We start from the raw sequence: 13,993 nt of genomic DNA, 5'->3' as shown, positions 1-13,993 counted from the left end.
TGTTTTCTTACTTGGCATAAAGCACAGTGGCAGTCAGTGTAGAAATCCTGTATTTATTCTTTCTACAGCGTTTTCCAAACAATTTTCCCTCTTGGAGGGACATAACAGCAAGAATATTAAAAGTATGGCTTTGCTGGAATAAGTACTCCACATTAAGACCTAACTATAAGTGCCACTAATTTCATACAGGTATTGATGCAACCTCTAAAAGTGATGACTCCTCAAAAAGGAGGGAAAAGTGCTGTTTTAGTACCTTCTAGTGACTAAACAGTGCTTCTGGTTTTCATCCCACATTCCTCTGTCTTGTTCTGACAAAGGAAAAAGATTAAAGTAGGGCACAGAGACAGAGAACAAGTACACATTGTGCTGTAATTATAGGTGTGTGTCTGAGTATCGAAGAGGAAAATTTGTCAAATGGGAGGAGGAACAGTCGAGAGAAGGGAAAGGGGCCAACAAAGCCATTTGCAAACCCAGTTTTTATCCCGTCCTTTGTTGTCAGGGCTGAGTAAATCTCTTAAGCGGTACTCCACGTTGGGCCGACAACTCCTGTTAATTCTTGAGGCACAATTATCTTGTCAGTAACCACACACAGACTAAGTGTTATGACTGGGATACCAAAATAAATGTATAGACTTGCGAATGGCCAGTACGCCTGCATGATCAATCAAATTCAGAATTTTCAAATAGGACATGACTGTGGCTATTTTCTTTTATATCCAGCTCTTGAAAATTAATTGAAATGACACTGTTTTCAGTTTCTGTTGCCACTGTGTGAGTCCCACTGTATGCATTCAGTAATCAAAGAGTAATTTGCATTAAATGGTCAGTATTTTGCAGCACTGCTGGGGCAAATGACACCTTAGAGAGAGGAGGGGTCTAGCCAGTGGAAATGAGTTATGTTGCAATGTGAGGTGGATGAGGTAGTGTCTCTACCTGGGTAACTGAAATGTGATATGAGGGTCTGACGGTCATGGGTCATTTTTTGACAAGTAGAAGTTAAACCAGGACTGTTTTTGCACACACGGTGTTGCTGCATGTAGGGCTCTATGTGTCTGTGTGCATAGTCTGTAAATGTGAAAAATAGCTGTGGAATTCAGACTCAGAGCTGGATTTTGTCAGATACTTTTGTATTTTCATTTAGTCTATAATGATGAGCGGTGACTATTGTTTTTTGGGGTTTCTTTTGTTGCTGTTTTTTTCATTCAGCGTATCTAGTCTAAATTTACCTGAATATTGCTGACAGTATTTTGGCTGCAAACACATTTTTTTTGTTATTATTTATTTAGTGCAGTTTTGTTGTTTGCATTTACATCCAGTACAGAGGAACAACATGCTCACTAACTATTGTGCCTGTAGAAGGCAATGGGCCATTCTTAAAAGGCATCTTTTTATGTAAGATATCCTATAGAAGAACAATTGTATTTTACTTTAATTTACTGTGTGGTTAAATTAGAATTTCAACACAATCTTGAGTGTCTACCTTTGGGGCCTCACTGTGCCATGTCGTTACATCTTACTTCCTCCTTCCTTGTCTTTCATATTCATTTCTATTTCTGTTGCGCTAACATTCCCTGAGGCTCCCCAACAGAAGAGAGGCCTGCCTGTGCAGGGCTTTTCTCTGAAACGGATCTGTTAATATATCTTCACTCTTTTTCATTTCCCAGGAATGTGACCAGGTTCATATTGATGATGTGGCATCAGACGACAATGGACAGGACCTGAGGTAAAGTTTCTACTGTGTTTCTGTCCTTGGAGCTCTGATGAGTAACTCTGACAGCTCTGCTGTGTCTTGTGAACCAGACTTGCCCTCCGGGTTTTAGTGCATAGAAAGAAAACAGCTAGCACATGAAGCGAGGAGTGTGTGCATTTTCGTGCATCTGTGTGGGTTCAAGCATGCAAACTAGTGCATGACCTTTTTTTTCTCAGCTTCCACAGTCATATAGAATGTCAAAGAATTATTCAGTGCTTTCAATGCTCATCAAAATATCTCTTTTTCATTTTCTCTGTCTCCCTCAGTCCAGACATTTTATTACATAAACGTATTTAAAGAACTTTAGGATACTTTTAGGAATGATTTGAGAAAAAGCCAGACACAACCAAAGTGCTTTATGATGCATTTATTTTATTGAACTTGGCCCTTTTCATTCAAAGATGTTTTTGCATTTGTCCTATTCTCACTGTGGGTCTATACTACTTTTACTGACAAAGACTCATTCACCACTTCATTCAGTTTTGAGGGGTTTCCTCTTGCCCCTGAATTTTTTTCACTTACACTTGAATATTTCTCTGAATTTAACGAATGTTTCAAACATTGCCCTCTTTTTCATTTCCTGAAGTGATTGAATCGGTTCTCTAAAGCCAGAGAATGCATTCAGGGTTATACCTGTGCAGGTTCTAAGAGCAATTCACCTCTAGACACTCATGAAAGTGTGAAATCTAATGTTATGTGTATTTATAATCCAAATCCTTGCTGTTTCCTGCTTTGTGATACTGTAGCACTTACAACTTTGGGTCGGATGGCTTCCAGACCCCAGCAGGGGCAGGCTCGTTGTGCCTGGGTTCAGGGGTCCATGGAGGGGTGGACTGGATGAGGAAACTTGCTTTTCGATACCGCAGAGTCAAGGAGATTTACAATGCATACAAGAATAATGTTGGAGGTAGGCTCCACTCCTCAGTTTCAGTCTTTTTATAGTAATTTAGAGTCATGTTTGGTTTCCTTGTGTGTCCTTGTGTCAGTAGAATTGTCAGACAAGGTCAGAAAGGCTCTAAAAGTTGATAAAGAGAACCCAATCAAGGAATTACACAAAAAAAATTGATTAGTTATTCATTTACTTATATACTTATTACTTATATATAATAATTTATCTTTGAGTGACAAATATGTGTGAATGGCTAACTTTAAAGTTAGAGTTTTGTGTTTTTATCCAAAATGATGACAAAAGAAAGTTGTGTGAAGTCAAACCAAATCGCTGTTTGAAAAATGTTTTGTGGACATATTCAGGTAAAAATTAATAATTCGTTTTAATTATAAACTCTATTATACAGCAACAAGCACAAGTGGTTCTACAAATGAATGGTTAAAGAAGAATTAAGTTAATGTTTTGGATTGTCTGAGTCAAAATCCAGATTATAATCCAACATAAATGTCATGGAAGGAATTAAACCTGGCAGCATGTGTGAGTAACATCCCATAGTTGACACTGCTCTATACAGAAGAATCGGCTAAAAATCTTTTTTTTTATTCATTTTATGCACAAGACTGATTAACAGTTACTGAAAAATTAATTTTCAGTTGTTGCTGCACAAGGAGATCACACCATATACAAAAAAACAAAGTTCATGGACAGAATTATAATATAAATTGGTATCATATTTTTGTCTCGTTAGTTTAAATTGATCTCTTCATCTACTTTTACAACTTTACGACTGTTTTTGGGTTATATGTAAAGAGAAACAGAGTAAATTAGGGTTCACAAACCTTTAAACACCAGTGCAAATATTTATCAGGTTTACTGGGAAGCCCCAAGCGGGAAGAGTGGTTACAGCTGAGAAGAGAGATGGAAGTCCTGACTGACCTGTGGTTGACTCAAGCGCTCAAAGCCCTGGCTCTCATCAACTCGAGGTCAGTTCATGTTAACACAGCTTAAGTTCCACCAATTGGGGAATTGACATTAGATGTCAGCAGTATATTATTTTGCTTTAGTGTGACTTCCCAAATATCACTTTATCAATTGAAAGAAATCTCAGCTTCTGTAAATATTAAAGTTGTCATTTCTCTGTAGGTGACATAGTTTAATGAAGGAATTAAGATGTGTGTCCTGTCGTGTTCCAGGCCTAACTGTGTGAATGTGTTGGTGACAACCACTCAGCTTATCCCAGCCCTCTCCAAGGTGTTACTGTATGGCCTTGGCTCCGCCTTCCCCATTGAGAACATATACAGCGCAACCAAGACAGGTAAGGAAATTTCTAAAAGAAGGATTTAAGGAGAAGATGAAACTGGGAACCAAGCAAAAATTCATCTTTTTTTTTTTATTCTAAATTTCTTAAATTAGTTTAAACTAAATTTCTTATATTGATTGTCCTTATCCACTTTTTAAGGCAAAGAGAGCTGTTTTGAGCGTGTGTCTCAGAGGTTTGGTCGGAGAGCTGTCTATGTGGTGATAGGAGATGGAGCTGAAGAGGAGACCGTAGCCAAGAAGGTATTGAAAAATGGACCCCAACTAATCAGTTAACCTTATGACAATCTCAATTCCTGCAGCTACTGTTTCCATCTCTGTTTTTATCTTCTCTGTTGTGTCTTTATAGTGAAATGTCAGAATTTCTCCTGGAATTTTAGGGTTGTTTTTTTTCCTCGCAGTACTTCTTTTTTACAGTATGAGCCAATATGTTGTCCAGATGTTCTATGTCACATATTACATTTCCCTTCAAATCACTCGGATAGTTCCCATTTATACAGCATAAGCTGTCAGCTTCTACAATACACCTGCCTTACAGTAAGTTTGCATGTAACACAGTTACTCCTAATTTAATATGGTATTATATTTGTTTTCCTAGAAGAACATGCCCTTCTGGAGGGTGTCCTGTCGGGCAGATCTGGAGGCTTTGAGCCATGCACTGGAGCTGGACTACCTCTAGAGGGTGCCAGAGATCAACTTCTGCTATTCCACTCAAACTATAAGAAGGCCCTGAAACCCTGTTTGCAGCTAGAGGGTGACAGTGCCTGAAGAAACTGATCCAGAGACAGTGATGTTGATTTAACAGAGCACCCAGGTGGACAATTTGAAACCAGAGCCAAATGAACTGTGAGGAGTTTGAAGCGAGGCTGCAGTAGGACACAAGCATAAATCCAGAAGTGCTGGACTGAAATAAAAGACCAAAGTAAAATAAGGGACCAAAGCTTGACTAATCCCACGGAACTATGGTTAGTACTGCAAGTATTAAATACATATATATAGAAATAAAACCACACACCTTATTTTCTCTGTTTTTGTGGTAGTTCATCTCAACTTTAAAACTGAGGTTCCATTTTTGTACACAAAGTATTGCACTGAATGCAAATTTTTACTCCCTGTTCAATGCACAGTGAGTGTGTCTGGATCAATGAAAAGTTCAAATTGTTCTCAGACTGCTTGTTTTGCTGTGTGTTTTTCATTTGTTTTGAGACTTCAAAACTTTTTCTTTGTTCGATACAGTTTTTAAGTCAAAATTAGAAAGGCGTAATGATTTATTTTTTGCGATACATTTTGCTTCCACAGTTACTTTAGTCACCTAGAATAATGTCAGATAACATTCTCCTCATAGTTAGAGGCTATCAAAATAGTCTGTTGCCATTATAGTAAGAGCTATTTATTATTGGTTTAACTTTACTTTTAAAAATAATCTTTAAACACCAAAATCATGCTCATGTAAAAACATTTGATAAGAAGTTGCCTTGCAGTTGCTGTATTATAGACCAGTGCTTGAATCCTTATGTTTGATTCTGGGTTATTCGTTGTTTTCTTTTTGCTTTCTGTTTAATTTGCCATTAACCTGTTTGTAATATAGATGAAGTGGTATGGTTGTGCATGTGCTGATTACACTGCCTGTCAGCTTAGCTGTTATTTGTATATAATGCTTTATTGTTGATCTGTTTTGACAGACAGTTAAAGTAGATTAATAGAAATAAATTAATTGCATTTTGGGGAAAGTAAAGTTGAGTTTCATCTCATTTCACACAAATATTCAACCTACAGGAATACATAACACGTAGGATTAAATGACAGATTAAGAATGATGGGTGAGTTTGGTGTGAATTACATAGTAATAACAAGAGGAATGGAAAGCACTTCATGCAAGTGACCTGTTTTCTCAATGAGGAAACATCTCCCTCTTCAGGGCAGAAAAGAACTAGCAGAAAAGTCAATATTCACACATAATGTATATATATTTGGTCTCAAACAAATTAGAAAAAGACAACAACAATCCATTAAAAGAACCTTTATTGAAGTTTTTCAATATCAATTATTGGTGCAGATTTTCAAATAGCAATATTGTTTTTATGGCTCAATCACATAAATAGCAACAATAAATAGCAAAAATAAATACGATTCGCATTCATGTTTATGTCATTTGTGTACATATGAAGCATTAAAATGTTCGAAGGAGCTAAATACTCTTGACAGAGAGCATCTTAAATCCTCTGATTGAAATGTTGATGTCTGAGACTGACAGACTGGCCTGCAGCATCTTTTCTCCCACCATGCTGGGGATGAATGTAATGTTCTGCTCCATTCTTCCTCCTGAAGGCAGTGAAAGCATCCTGCAGAAAGAGAAATTGGTTATAATGCTAAATGATATTTGAAACTGCTGGTTGTCCAAAAGGTTCTCTGTGTGACATGTTTATGTTTATGTATTTAGCAGACGCTTTTATCCAAAGCGACTTACAAATGAAGATATAACAAGCTATATAAAAAGCTAACAATAAACTACATAGAAGGAACCCACTAGTTTGACTATGTCAGAGGTGACAGAGTAGAGATAGGGTGCAGGCATAGAAAGAAGTGCAGAAAGATAAAGTGCAAAGATAGAGGGGGTAGGTAAGTACAAGGTAAGTGCTCTCTGAAGAGCTGGGTTTTCAAGAGCTTCTTGAAGATAGACAGGGACGCCCCTGTTCTGGTAGCGCTCGGTAGGTCATTCCACCATCGTGGGACGACACATGAAAAGAGTTTGGATTGTCTTAGGCGTGGTGTAGGCACTGCTAGACGACAATCCTGGGACGAACGGAGGGACCGAGTTGTGACACAACATTAACACACCTACATTCCTTCAGCACTAACACACTCCTCTGTAATGTAGCTTTCATTGACTCACTATTTTGAGCATTTTCTTATCTTATCATTTACAGCTATGTGTCATGTTCATAAATCTCTGAGATGCCTGTGATGTTTAACATTCAATACATGCTCATTCCTGATTCTTACCTGAACTGAGTCTTGTTGTGCATCAGCCCAGAACCTGCGATAGTCAGTAATCCACTAACTGGATGAGAGAACGGGTTGATGAAGGCCACTGTGGCAGTATGCTCTTTGTGAGGCACAATAGAGTCTTCATCTGCGACCTGAAGGGAAAAAATGTTAATAAACCCAGAATATTCTCTTAAATTGTATGCAAAATAAGTGAATTTCCATTCAGATTATACACACATTGTATTCGGGATTTTCATAAAGTACCTGTATGGTGAGTTGTGGGCTCACGATGTTGAACTCCTCTGCAGCGAGGACACTCTCATGACTAGCCATGTCCTCCAGGACAACAGTCAGATTGATCAGGTCATCTCCCACCACATCCTCATACTGGGTCGGGAGGATCTGCTTCTGCAGCATTATGGCTTGAAAGAGAAGTGGTAAAGAAATAAATTCATGGTTTGTGGAATTCATCCTCAAATCCAGTTACAATACAAACAACATTACATGTGTAAATGAAAAAAGTCAATTTACCTTCCGTGGGTGCTAGTTGTATGACACCATGATCTTCCCAGAAGGTGTCAGAGGGGCCGTGGTTGTACTCTTTCGCCTGAGCATTGATATGCATTTTCATCATCTTGGATACATTCTGCTTGTTCATAACTTTCACTGTGAAGAGGATTGGCTTCCCTGTGACTGGAGGTTTATCCAGGGTCAGGAAGATAACCACTCCCTTGGATGAAACTGCTGAATATGAAGAGAACCAGTCTCAAAGAGTAGCCGTGTTAAGACAACGTATTCAAAACCTTTACATTTTCAAAACTACAAATTACCTGTCCTCGAGGGTGAGTCATCTGAAATGATGGGACTTCTTGATGAAAGTGATGAAGTTGGGCCTGTTTTGTAAAGAGAATAAAAATGTGAGCAGTGAGTACTGTTTCCTAAATGGAGCATTATTTCATGTTATAACATGTTTTTTGTTTAGGGGTCATACTTTTGATGAATTTGTAGTCTCCTGTGATGTTCTGCGGTCGTGGTAAACCAACAGCTTTAGTGCAAATGTGGGCTCCAACTCTCTCAGTGTTTTTGTTAACGCTGAGCATCTGACCCTGGTTCACGATGATTGTGTGAACATCGGCGTTGACCTCAGCGTAGACAAATGGGACGTCATAAAACAGGTCGACAAGCTTACGCTTGATCGCTTTGACGGGAGATGGGCCACAGCAGAACACTCCTATGATGATTAAAGGAACGAGAGCTCTGAAAAGATTCATTAAAATAAGTGAATAAAAACACACTTTAGCAGTGTTCCTCACACACCTTTACTCCGCTCCTGAGGGGTCGGGTCAAGAACTTGCCATCCATCCATCCCAGATCCCAGATCTCTGCGAGTCATCCAGCATTCCACCCACACATGAAAGTTCCTATTAAAGGGGAAAAAACAACATGTTTTCCATGATCAATTAGCTTTTATGGTTCATGAAATAAAACAAATGTCATAAACTCCTGTAAATTGTTGCAGGTACTGATTATTACTGACCATATGCTGTCTCTGGTGAGGTTCAGCTTCTTCCCTGTTTCGCTATAATACTCCTCAATCACCAGGTTGGCGTTGGTGTCGTGAGCTGAGTTGTAGTTTGTGACAACACGACAAGGAATACCGAGGACTCTCATAACTGAAAGACGTAATCAAAACAGAAACAAACGTTTGTACGCTGGCAAAAAAAACTGAATATCATGTCATAAAAATAGTGAATCTGTGTTGACGCAAGACCAGGAAGACATCAATTCCCACATCAAACACTGGGGGTCAATTGTTGTTTATTAAAGACAAATGGAAAGTAAAGTTAAGAAAAAGAATCATGGCTGATATTGTCTGTAAAAGATTTAATTCCCTGAAAGCTTCAGACTGTCATGAAAAAATTACCTGTGCACATGACAGCTGCAAACACCCAGCACTGTCCATACTTGACTGGCCTGAAACCAGAGCGGGCCCACTGTTTCAAGATGTCACCACTCCCTGTCCAGCTGCTGGGATGGACACCTTGTCCAAATTCTTCTGACCAGTTCCCTTTCAGCACGCCGCGATCATCCTCACAGTTAATCTACACAAAAAAAACAAGACAAATGGAAATTTCCAGATCAGCACTTCACTTCCCACAGATGACAGAGCACGTTTCGGCATCACATGCATTTCTGTGATGTTTTTGATTCAGAATGGGAGTTTAATGAATACCCTAAAAGATGGTTTGACAACTATAATTACAGTGTTCCTGCAGGTAGATGTAAATCTAGCTTTATGATCTGAAGTAGCATGTCTCAGTGCAAGTCACACCTTGTTTTCATTGAAAGATACCATGTTGTCATCACATAGCTGAGAAAGAGCAATATTACTGAAGCATTTCCTCCCATCTGAAGTTTCAGTTAGTGTTGTGTTGTTTCTCAAAATGTAATCACACTCACCATGGCAGAAACAACTCTGCTGATGTAGACGGGGTCGTTTCGGTTCAGGTTGTCCCTTCTTCTGTTCCTTTTGTGCTGAGGGCTGACTTGAAGCAGATTCAGACATGCCTCCAGAACGCCGTGCTCATACTTTACAGGCAAAGAGAGAAAAATGACAGAATTAGGATTTATGAAGCATGTTCCAGTTCTACCAAACTTGCTCCTTACTTTCTTCTAATTGTAAATTATGTCAGTGTTCAACAGTTAGCTCTGTTCATTCTACTATAGCAAATTATTTCCCTAATTTATTCCAGTTATTCTGAGTCAACACATGTTCAGCACTAAAGAGATAAATTTAGGTCAGCAGAAATGATCCTCATACCTGATCAAAGGACCATGGTCTTGACACAAGGTTCATAGCTGTCCCCATGAACAGCAACCCAGAGTCGCTCTGGACATATTCTTCTCTCTGATCCTCAAACGGAATATGCACTGCATCCTCTGAAAGACATCATATTTCTTACTCCTCACTGTGTTTACATCTTGAGCTGTGACATGGTATATTTTCACACTGAAAAACAATTTTAAGATGGAAAAGGCATGTAGAGCAGCTCTGACTGAGGGGGGAAAGCCACTATTATGGTTAGTGGCCCAATCCACAGTTCAAATGTCAAAGAGTGTTAGGTAAAGATCTCAAACCCCACATTGCCCCCGAGGTGCTCATTTGTGTGTACATGATGGAAGAATGAGCTCTGTGTGAGATGAAAGAGCTTTTTAATGTATGACAGAGTGAATGTGGCTTACTGTGTAAAGTTCTTTGAGTGATTAACAAGATTAGAAACATGCTATATATGCGTAACTCCTTTCAGGAGCCAATTTGTGATTTTAATCCTCACCACAAACACAATTTTTGGAATTAACTCTAGCTTAGAAAATTATGACCATTCCAGACCCATTGAGACTAAAGAGGACTACCTAAATATGTCACAGAAATATGTTTGAGAACTGGTGACCTGTCCAGGGTGTACCCCACCTCTCGGCCGATGACCGCTGGGATAGGCTCCAGCCCCCCCGCGACCCTATCGACCGATTAAGCAGGTATAGAAAATGTGTGCAGAAAGAGTGTGCAATACAAGTAGGAACCTCCTTTCTTTGTCTATTGGAAAAAAAAAGATTTGTTTTCTGTTGTCACAGCTAAATCTCCAGATATAAAAGACTTATCAAGTGAGTTCATGTGTGGTCGACTGAAAGGCAATATAGAAAAAGAGGAGACTTTCAGGACTCAGATTGTTGTATTTTGTTGTTATTTTTGACTTACAAAAATACAAACCTTTCCATTACCATATGTAACTTTATTCTTTGTGTCTGGTAAGGCTGCTGCATTTTCTTAAGAGGAAACCTCACCTCAGTATCCATCAAAAAGAACTAATGCGTAAGTGATCGCAATGCGTCATTATAAACTAATTCAATCATATGAATCATATACACAGGTAAAGTTCAAATTTGATTACCTCACTGTTGCTGCAACATTAGCTACCCGCAAAAAAAATCTCCCAAAAGCCTCTGATTCTACAACACTTGGGCTGACCTAAAAAGAATTATATAATTTCCAGAAATTCAATGGTTGAACTCACCAGAACACCAGGGGTTGCAGAGTATTGTGAATTTTCCAAATGCATGACTCCTCTGGCCACCCTGCGTGAACACAAACAGCTGAAATCTGTAGGAGCCCACCGAGGCAGAGGCAGGAGAGAAGATGAAGATGGAGGGGTTCTGAGGGTTGAAAAACCTTGGGTCAACATAGGCGTACCATTGGGAGGAGGATGCCCTCCTTGAAGTGACTGGCATAGTTGCATACAGACGACCTGAGGAGGGAAACAAAAACATGTTAAGTTCAGGGAAAAGTTTGCACCCATTAGTCATCAACAAAAAAATATCTAAATCTATGTCTAAGAATACCAAGCATGACTTTGATCCTCAACGAGTCAGTCGTGGGGTTGAAGGGTCGGCCCTCCAGCTGCAAGCTGATTCTGAACGGTTCTCCTCTTCGCACCACCAGCTCTTTGGAACTGCTAAAGCCTGGTGTCCTGTGTCTCGCCAGGTTTTCAGGATGCTCCAGGTTGACATGCTTTATTCTCAAGGCTGCAAGTGGAAAAAATAAAGTTGTACAAATTGTAACATAAGAGGCTTTTAAAAGTCAGGAGGCAAAATATTCACAAAATAAGTTGTAGATAGATAAACAAGCAAGGAAAAGGAGCTCGCGTTCTTGGAGACAGAACTCACCTTCCATTTGTTAGTGTCTCTGTTTCGCAGAACTGCTTCTGAAGTTACTTTCGTCGTTTATTTAAACTCTTGCCCCTCCCTCGGAAGCCATTCCTTAAGTATCATACAGGTGAGGGAGTGAACTAGTTTTCCCTCAGCTGTTTCCAAGGTAAGATGACATTGGCACCACGCCCCTCCTTAAAAGCTGTTTGAGTAATCAGACTCACCCACGTCAACAAAAGAATTGACAGCATTTTTTTTTCCTGGCAAATGTTGTAAGACACTCCAAAATTTGCACATGGAATCTGGGGGCAAGAGCTGCTGATGCTGTTATCAGTGAGCAGCAAACCTCATAGTCTTTTCATACAGAAAACTTTACCATGATACTGTGTATGTTAGCTGATAAAAGGATGTCTTACTTTGCTTCAGGGCTTTGTTTTTCAGTTGCACCCTCACCCTATTGTCTGGTGTGGTTGCAGCATTGTACATGTTTACTGATTTACACACCAGCATACACTCTCCTCCGCTCTAAATAGATTAAATATTACCCAAATTTGCTCGATGGAAGATCAGGATTTTATTCTTTGTAGCCTACTACAAATTATACTGCATTGACATATCTGTTTACTGGTCATTTCCCATTGTTAAAACATGCCTGTTCATTTTTTTATGGAACAGTCGACACTAACTTAGCCGCTTTAGAAATCATATCATCCATGCTTGCTACACTAAAATCAGGATCTGAACCTACAACTGTATGTTTGATAAAATGTTGGAGAATTTAATTTATATCAATGTAACTAAATGATCAACTTGGTAGAGTAAATCATTTGAATTCATCCATACAGTCCAAAGGATTTGACATTTACAGACTGTTGAAGATTTCCAAGCAGATTTTACCATGCATGCAACTTTGAACAGCAAACTCTGGTGCGCACTTCAGCAGGTATGCCTCTCAACAATAACTAAACTGAATGGAACAGGCATCATTTTTAGCCAATATGGAGCTCCCTGGACTCAAGGACAAAAGTTAGAGCGCCTTCTCATAATTAATTGGTTGTGTGAAATACTCCCCACTGCCCAAAAGTATAAGATATACAGTGATGTGAAAAAAGTACATCCCATTTCAGCACTATAGATTTACATGACAAGAAAAACACATATGAACTCTATTGAACCTAAACATTTAACACCCCAAGCCAGGCCTGTCGAGTCTAGATGAAGCCATCTAGTTTATCACATTTTCTCAGCATTACAAGGCCTGACTCTGGGAACTTGCTGAGACATCCATTCCTAGGAAGATTGGACATGGTTTTAAATGTTTTCAATTTAGGAATAATCTTTCTCACTGTAAAACTGTGGATTCCAAATAGTTTGGAAACAGTCGTATATCTCTTCTGAGATTAAAGGGTAGCAACAGTAGAATTTAAGAGCACTGCAGATGTCTTTCCTCTTTGGCATTGTGTTAACAGACACCTAATTTAATCTGTATACTAGTAATAATCCAGAGCAGCAAACTGACAAAACCTCTGCTTGTATAGAATTGTTCACAGTTTCTGATGATCATTTAATCAAATGCATTTGATTAGCACTAACTAGCTGCTACTTAGCCTTTTACTTCCAATGGAAACAATAAGGGCAGACTTTTTTTAATTATAACACACTGGAACTGTATTTTGACTTAGTTCTTATCAACATCTTCAACTCCAAAGCCCCAGGTACTGGAGGTGGGAGGGGAACATCTGGTTTGATCTGTTGAAGTCTCACAAGTGTTAGATCTATTTTGATATGAAGAAGGTTTATAAAGAGTTTTTGACAGCAGATAATTACTCAATTAATTTTGAGTGTGTCGTTTTCAAGCAGCTATCCAAAGACTTACTGTAATATATCATGTCTTGAGGGCAAAATGATTTTTCAGTATTTTGTCTGGATATGTAAAGCCTTAGAATTGAAAGATGATGTGCTTAATTTTTCACATGAGTGTAAATTCTGATGCATATACTGCACAAGGAAAGTCACTCAAGAATGGGTGTTGTCATGGAACTGAACACAGTTCACAATTATGATGAGGTTCACCTCCACAGGAAACCAGTTTAACGATGCATATTCACTAGAAACACCCAGTTGGTAATGACAGGTAAGTATTGGGTAGGATGCATTTTTGCAGAATGAGTGCTGAGTCAAAGTCACAATAGTTGCTGCCACACTGCCAGTCTATCTATTGTCTCCATATCACCTTACTGAGGACTAAAGAAATGGAGAAATAGATGGAAACTAATGTAGAGGAGAGGGCTATTTGTTGCATGTGGGTTCGACTGACATTAACAAAAGATATTTCTAACTTAAGT

General features: G+C 38.9%; 2 protein-coding genes across 4 annotated transcripts in view; one reads left to right on the top strand and one right to left on the bottom strand.

Annotated features, from left to right (window-relative positions):
* eya2 (EYA transcriptional coactivator and phosphatase 2) overlaps positions 1-5,691 on the top strand; it is a 33,599-nt gene extending 27,908 nt beyond the window's left edge. For both annotated transcript variants that reach the window (XM_072381761.1, XM_072381760.1), the window contains 6 exons: positions 1,665-1,723; positions 2,497-2,657; positions 3,508-3,622; positions 3,833-3,954; positions 4,099-4,199; positions 4,555-5,691. In XM_072381761.1, coding sequence (XP_072237862.1) covers positions 1,665-1,723; positions 2,497-2,657; positions 3,508-3,622; positions 3,833-3,954; positions 4,099-4,199; positions 4,555-4,635 — 639 coding nt within the window. In that variant the 3' untranslated portion in view covers positions 4,636-5,691. The remainder of the gene's footprint in view (positions 1-1,664; positions 1,724-2,496; positions 2,658-3,507; positions 3,623-3,832; positions 3,955-4,098; positions 4,200-4,554) is intronic.
* Positions 5,692-5,961: 270 nt separating this feature from the next.
* tgm5l (transglutaminase 5, like) lies at positions 5,962-11,714 on the bottom strand. Of its 2 annotated transcripts, XM_072381759.1 has the most exons (14): positions 11,667-11,714; positions 11,343-11,525; positions 11,018-11,248; positions 9,766-9,884; positions 9,405-9,533; positions 8,869-9,046; positions 8,482-8,617; positions 8,262-8,365; positions 7,936-8,175; positions 7,775-7,837; positions 7,476-7,688; positions 7,209-7,366; positions 6,960-7,096; positions 5,962-6,298 (listed from the first exon to the last, which is right to left on the bottom strand). In XM_072381759.1, exons 1-14 carry the CDS (start codon positions 11,671-11,673, stop codon positions 6,145-6,147), a joined length of 2,052 nt encoding a protein of 683 aa, XP_072237860.1. In that variant the 5' UTR covers positions 11,674-11,714; the 3' UTR covers positions 5,962-6,144. The 2 variants fall into 2 exon arrangements, with proteins under 2 accessions (XP_072237860.1, XP_072237859.1); XM_072381758.1 differs by lacking the exons at positions 11,343-11,525; positions 11,667-11,714 and having other exon boundaries at positions 7,476-7,685; positions 11,018-11,235.
* Between the last annotated feature and the right edge of the window lie 2,279 nt (positions 11,715-13,993).

This window comes from Leuresthes tenuis, unplaced genomic scaffold (assembly GCF_036924035.1).
Source record: "Leuresthes tenuis unplaced genomic scaffold, fLeuTen1.0.hap1 SCAF_3, whole genome shotgun sequence".
Classification (NCBI taxonomy): Eukaryota; Metazoa; Chordata; class Actinopteri; order Atheriniformes; family Atherinopsidae; genus Leuresthes; species Leuresthes tenuis.
Note: the sequence above shows the minus strand (reverse complement) of the source record. Positions and strands in the feature narration are given on the sequence as shown.

Excerpts from the sequence above, each read along its gene's own strand:
- tgm5l (XM_072381759.1), bottom strand. Across the intron at positions 7,838-7,935 it reads AGACTACAAATTCATCAAAA|GCCCAACTTCATCACTTTCA; the intron begins GTATGACCCCTA and ends TTTACAAAACAG. Across the intron at positions 7,367-7,475 it reads ACAACTAGCACCCACGGAAG|CCATAATGCTGCAGAAGCAG; the intron begins GTAAATTGACTT and ends TTCTCTTTCAAG.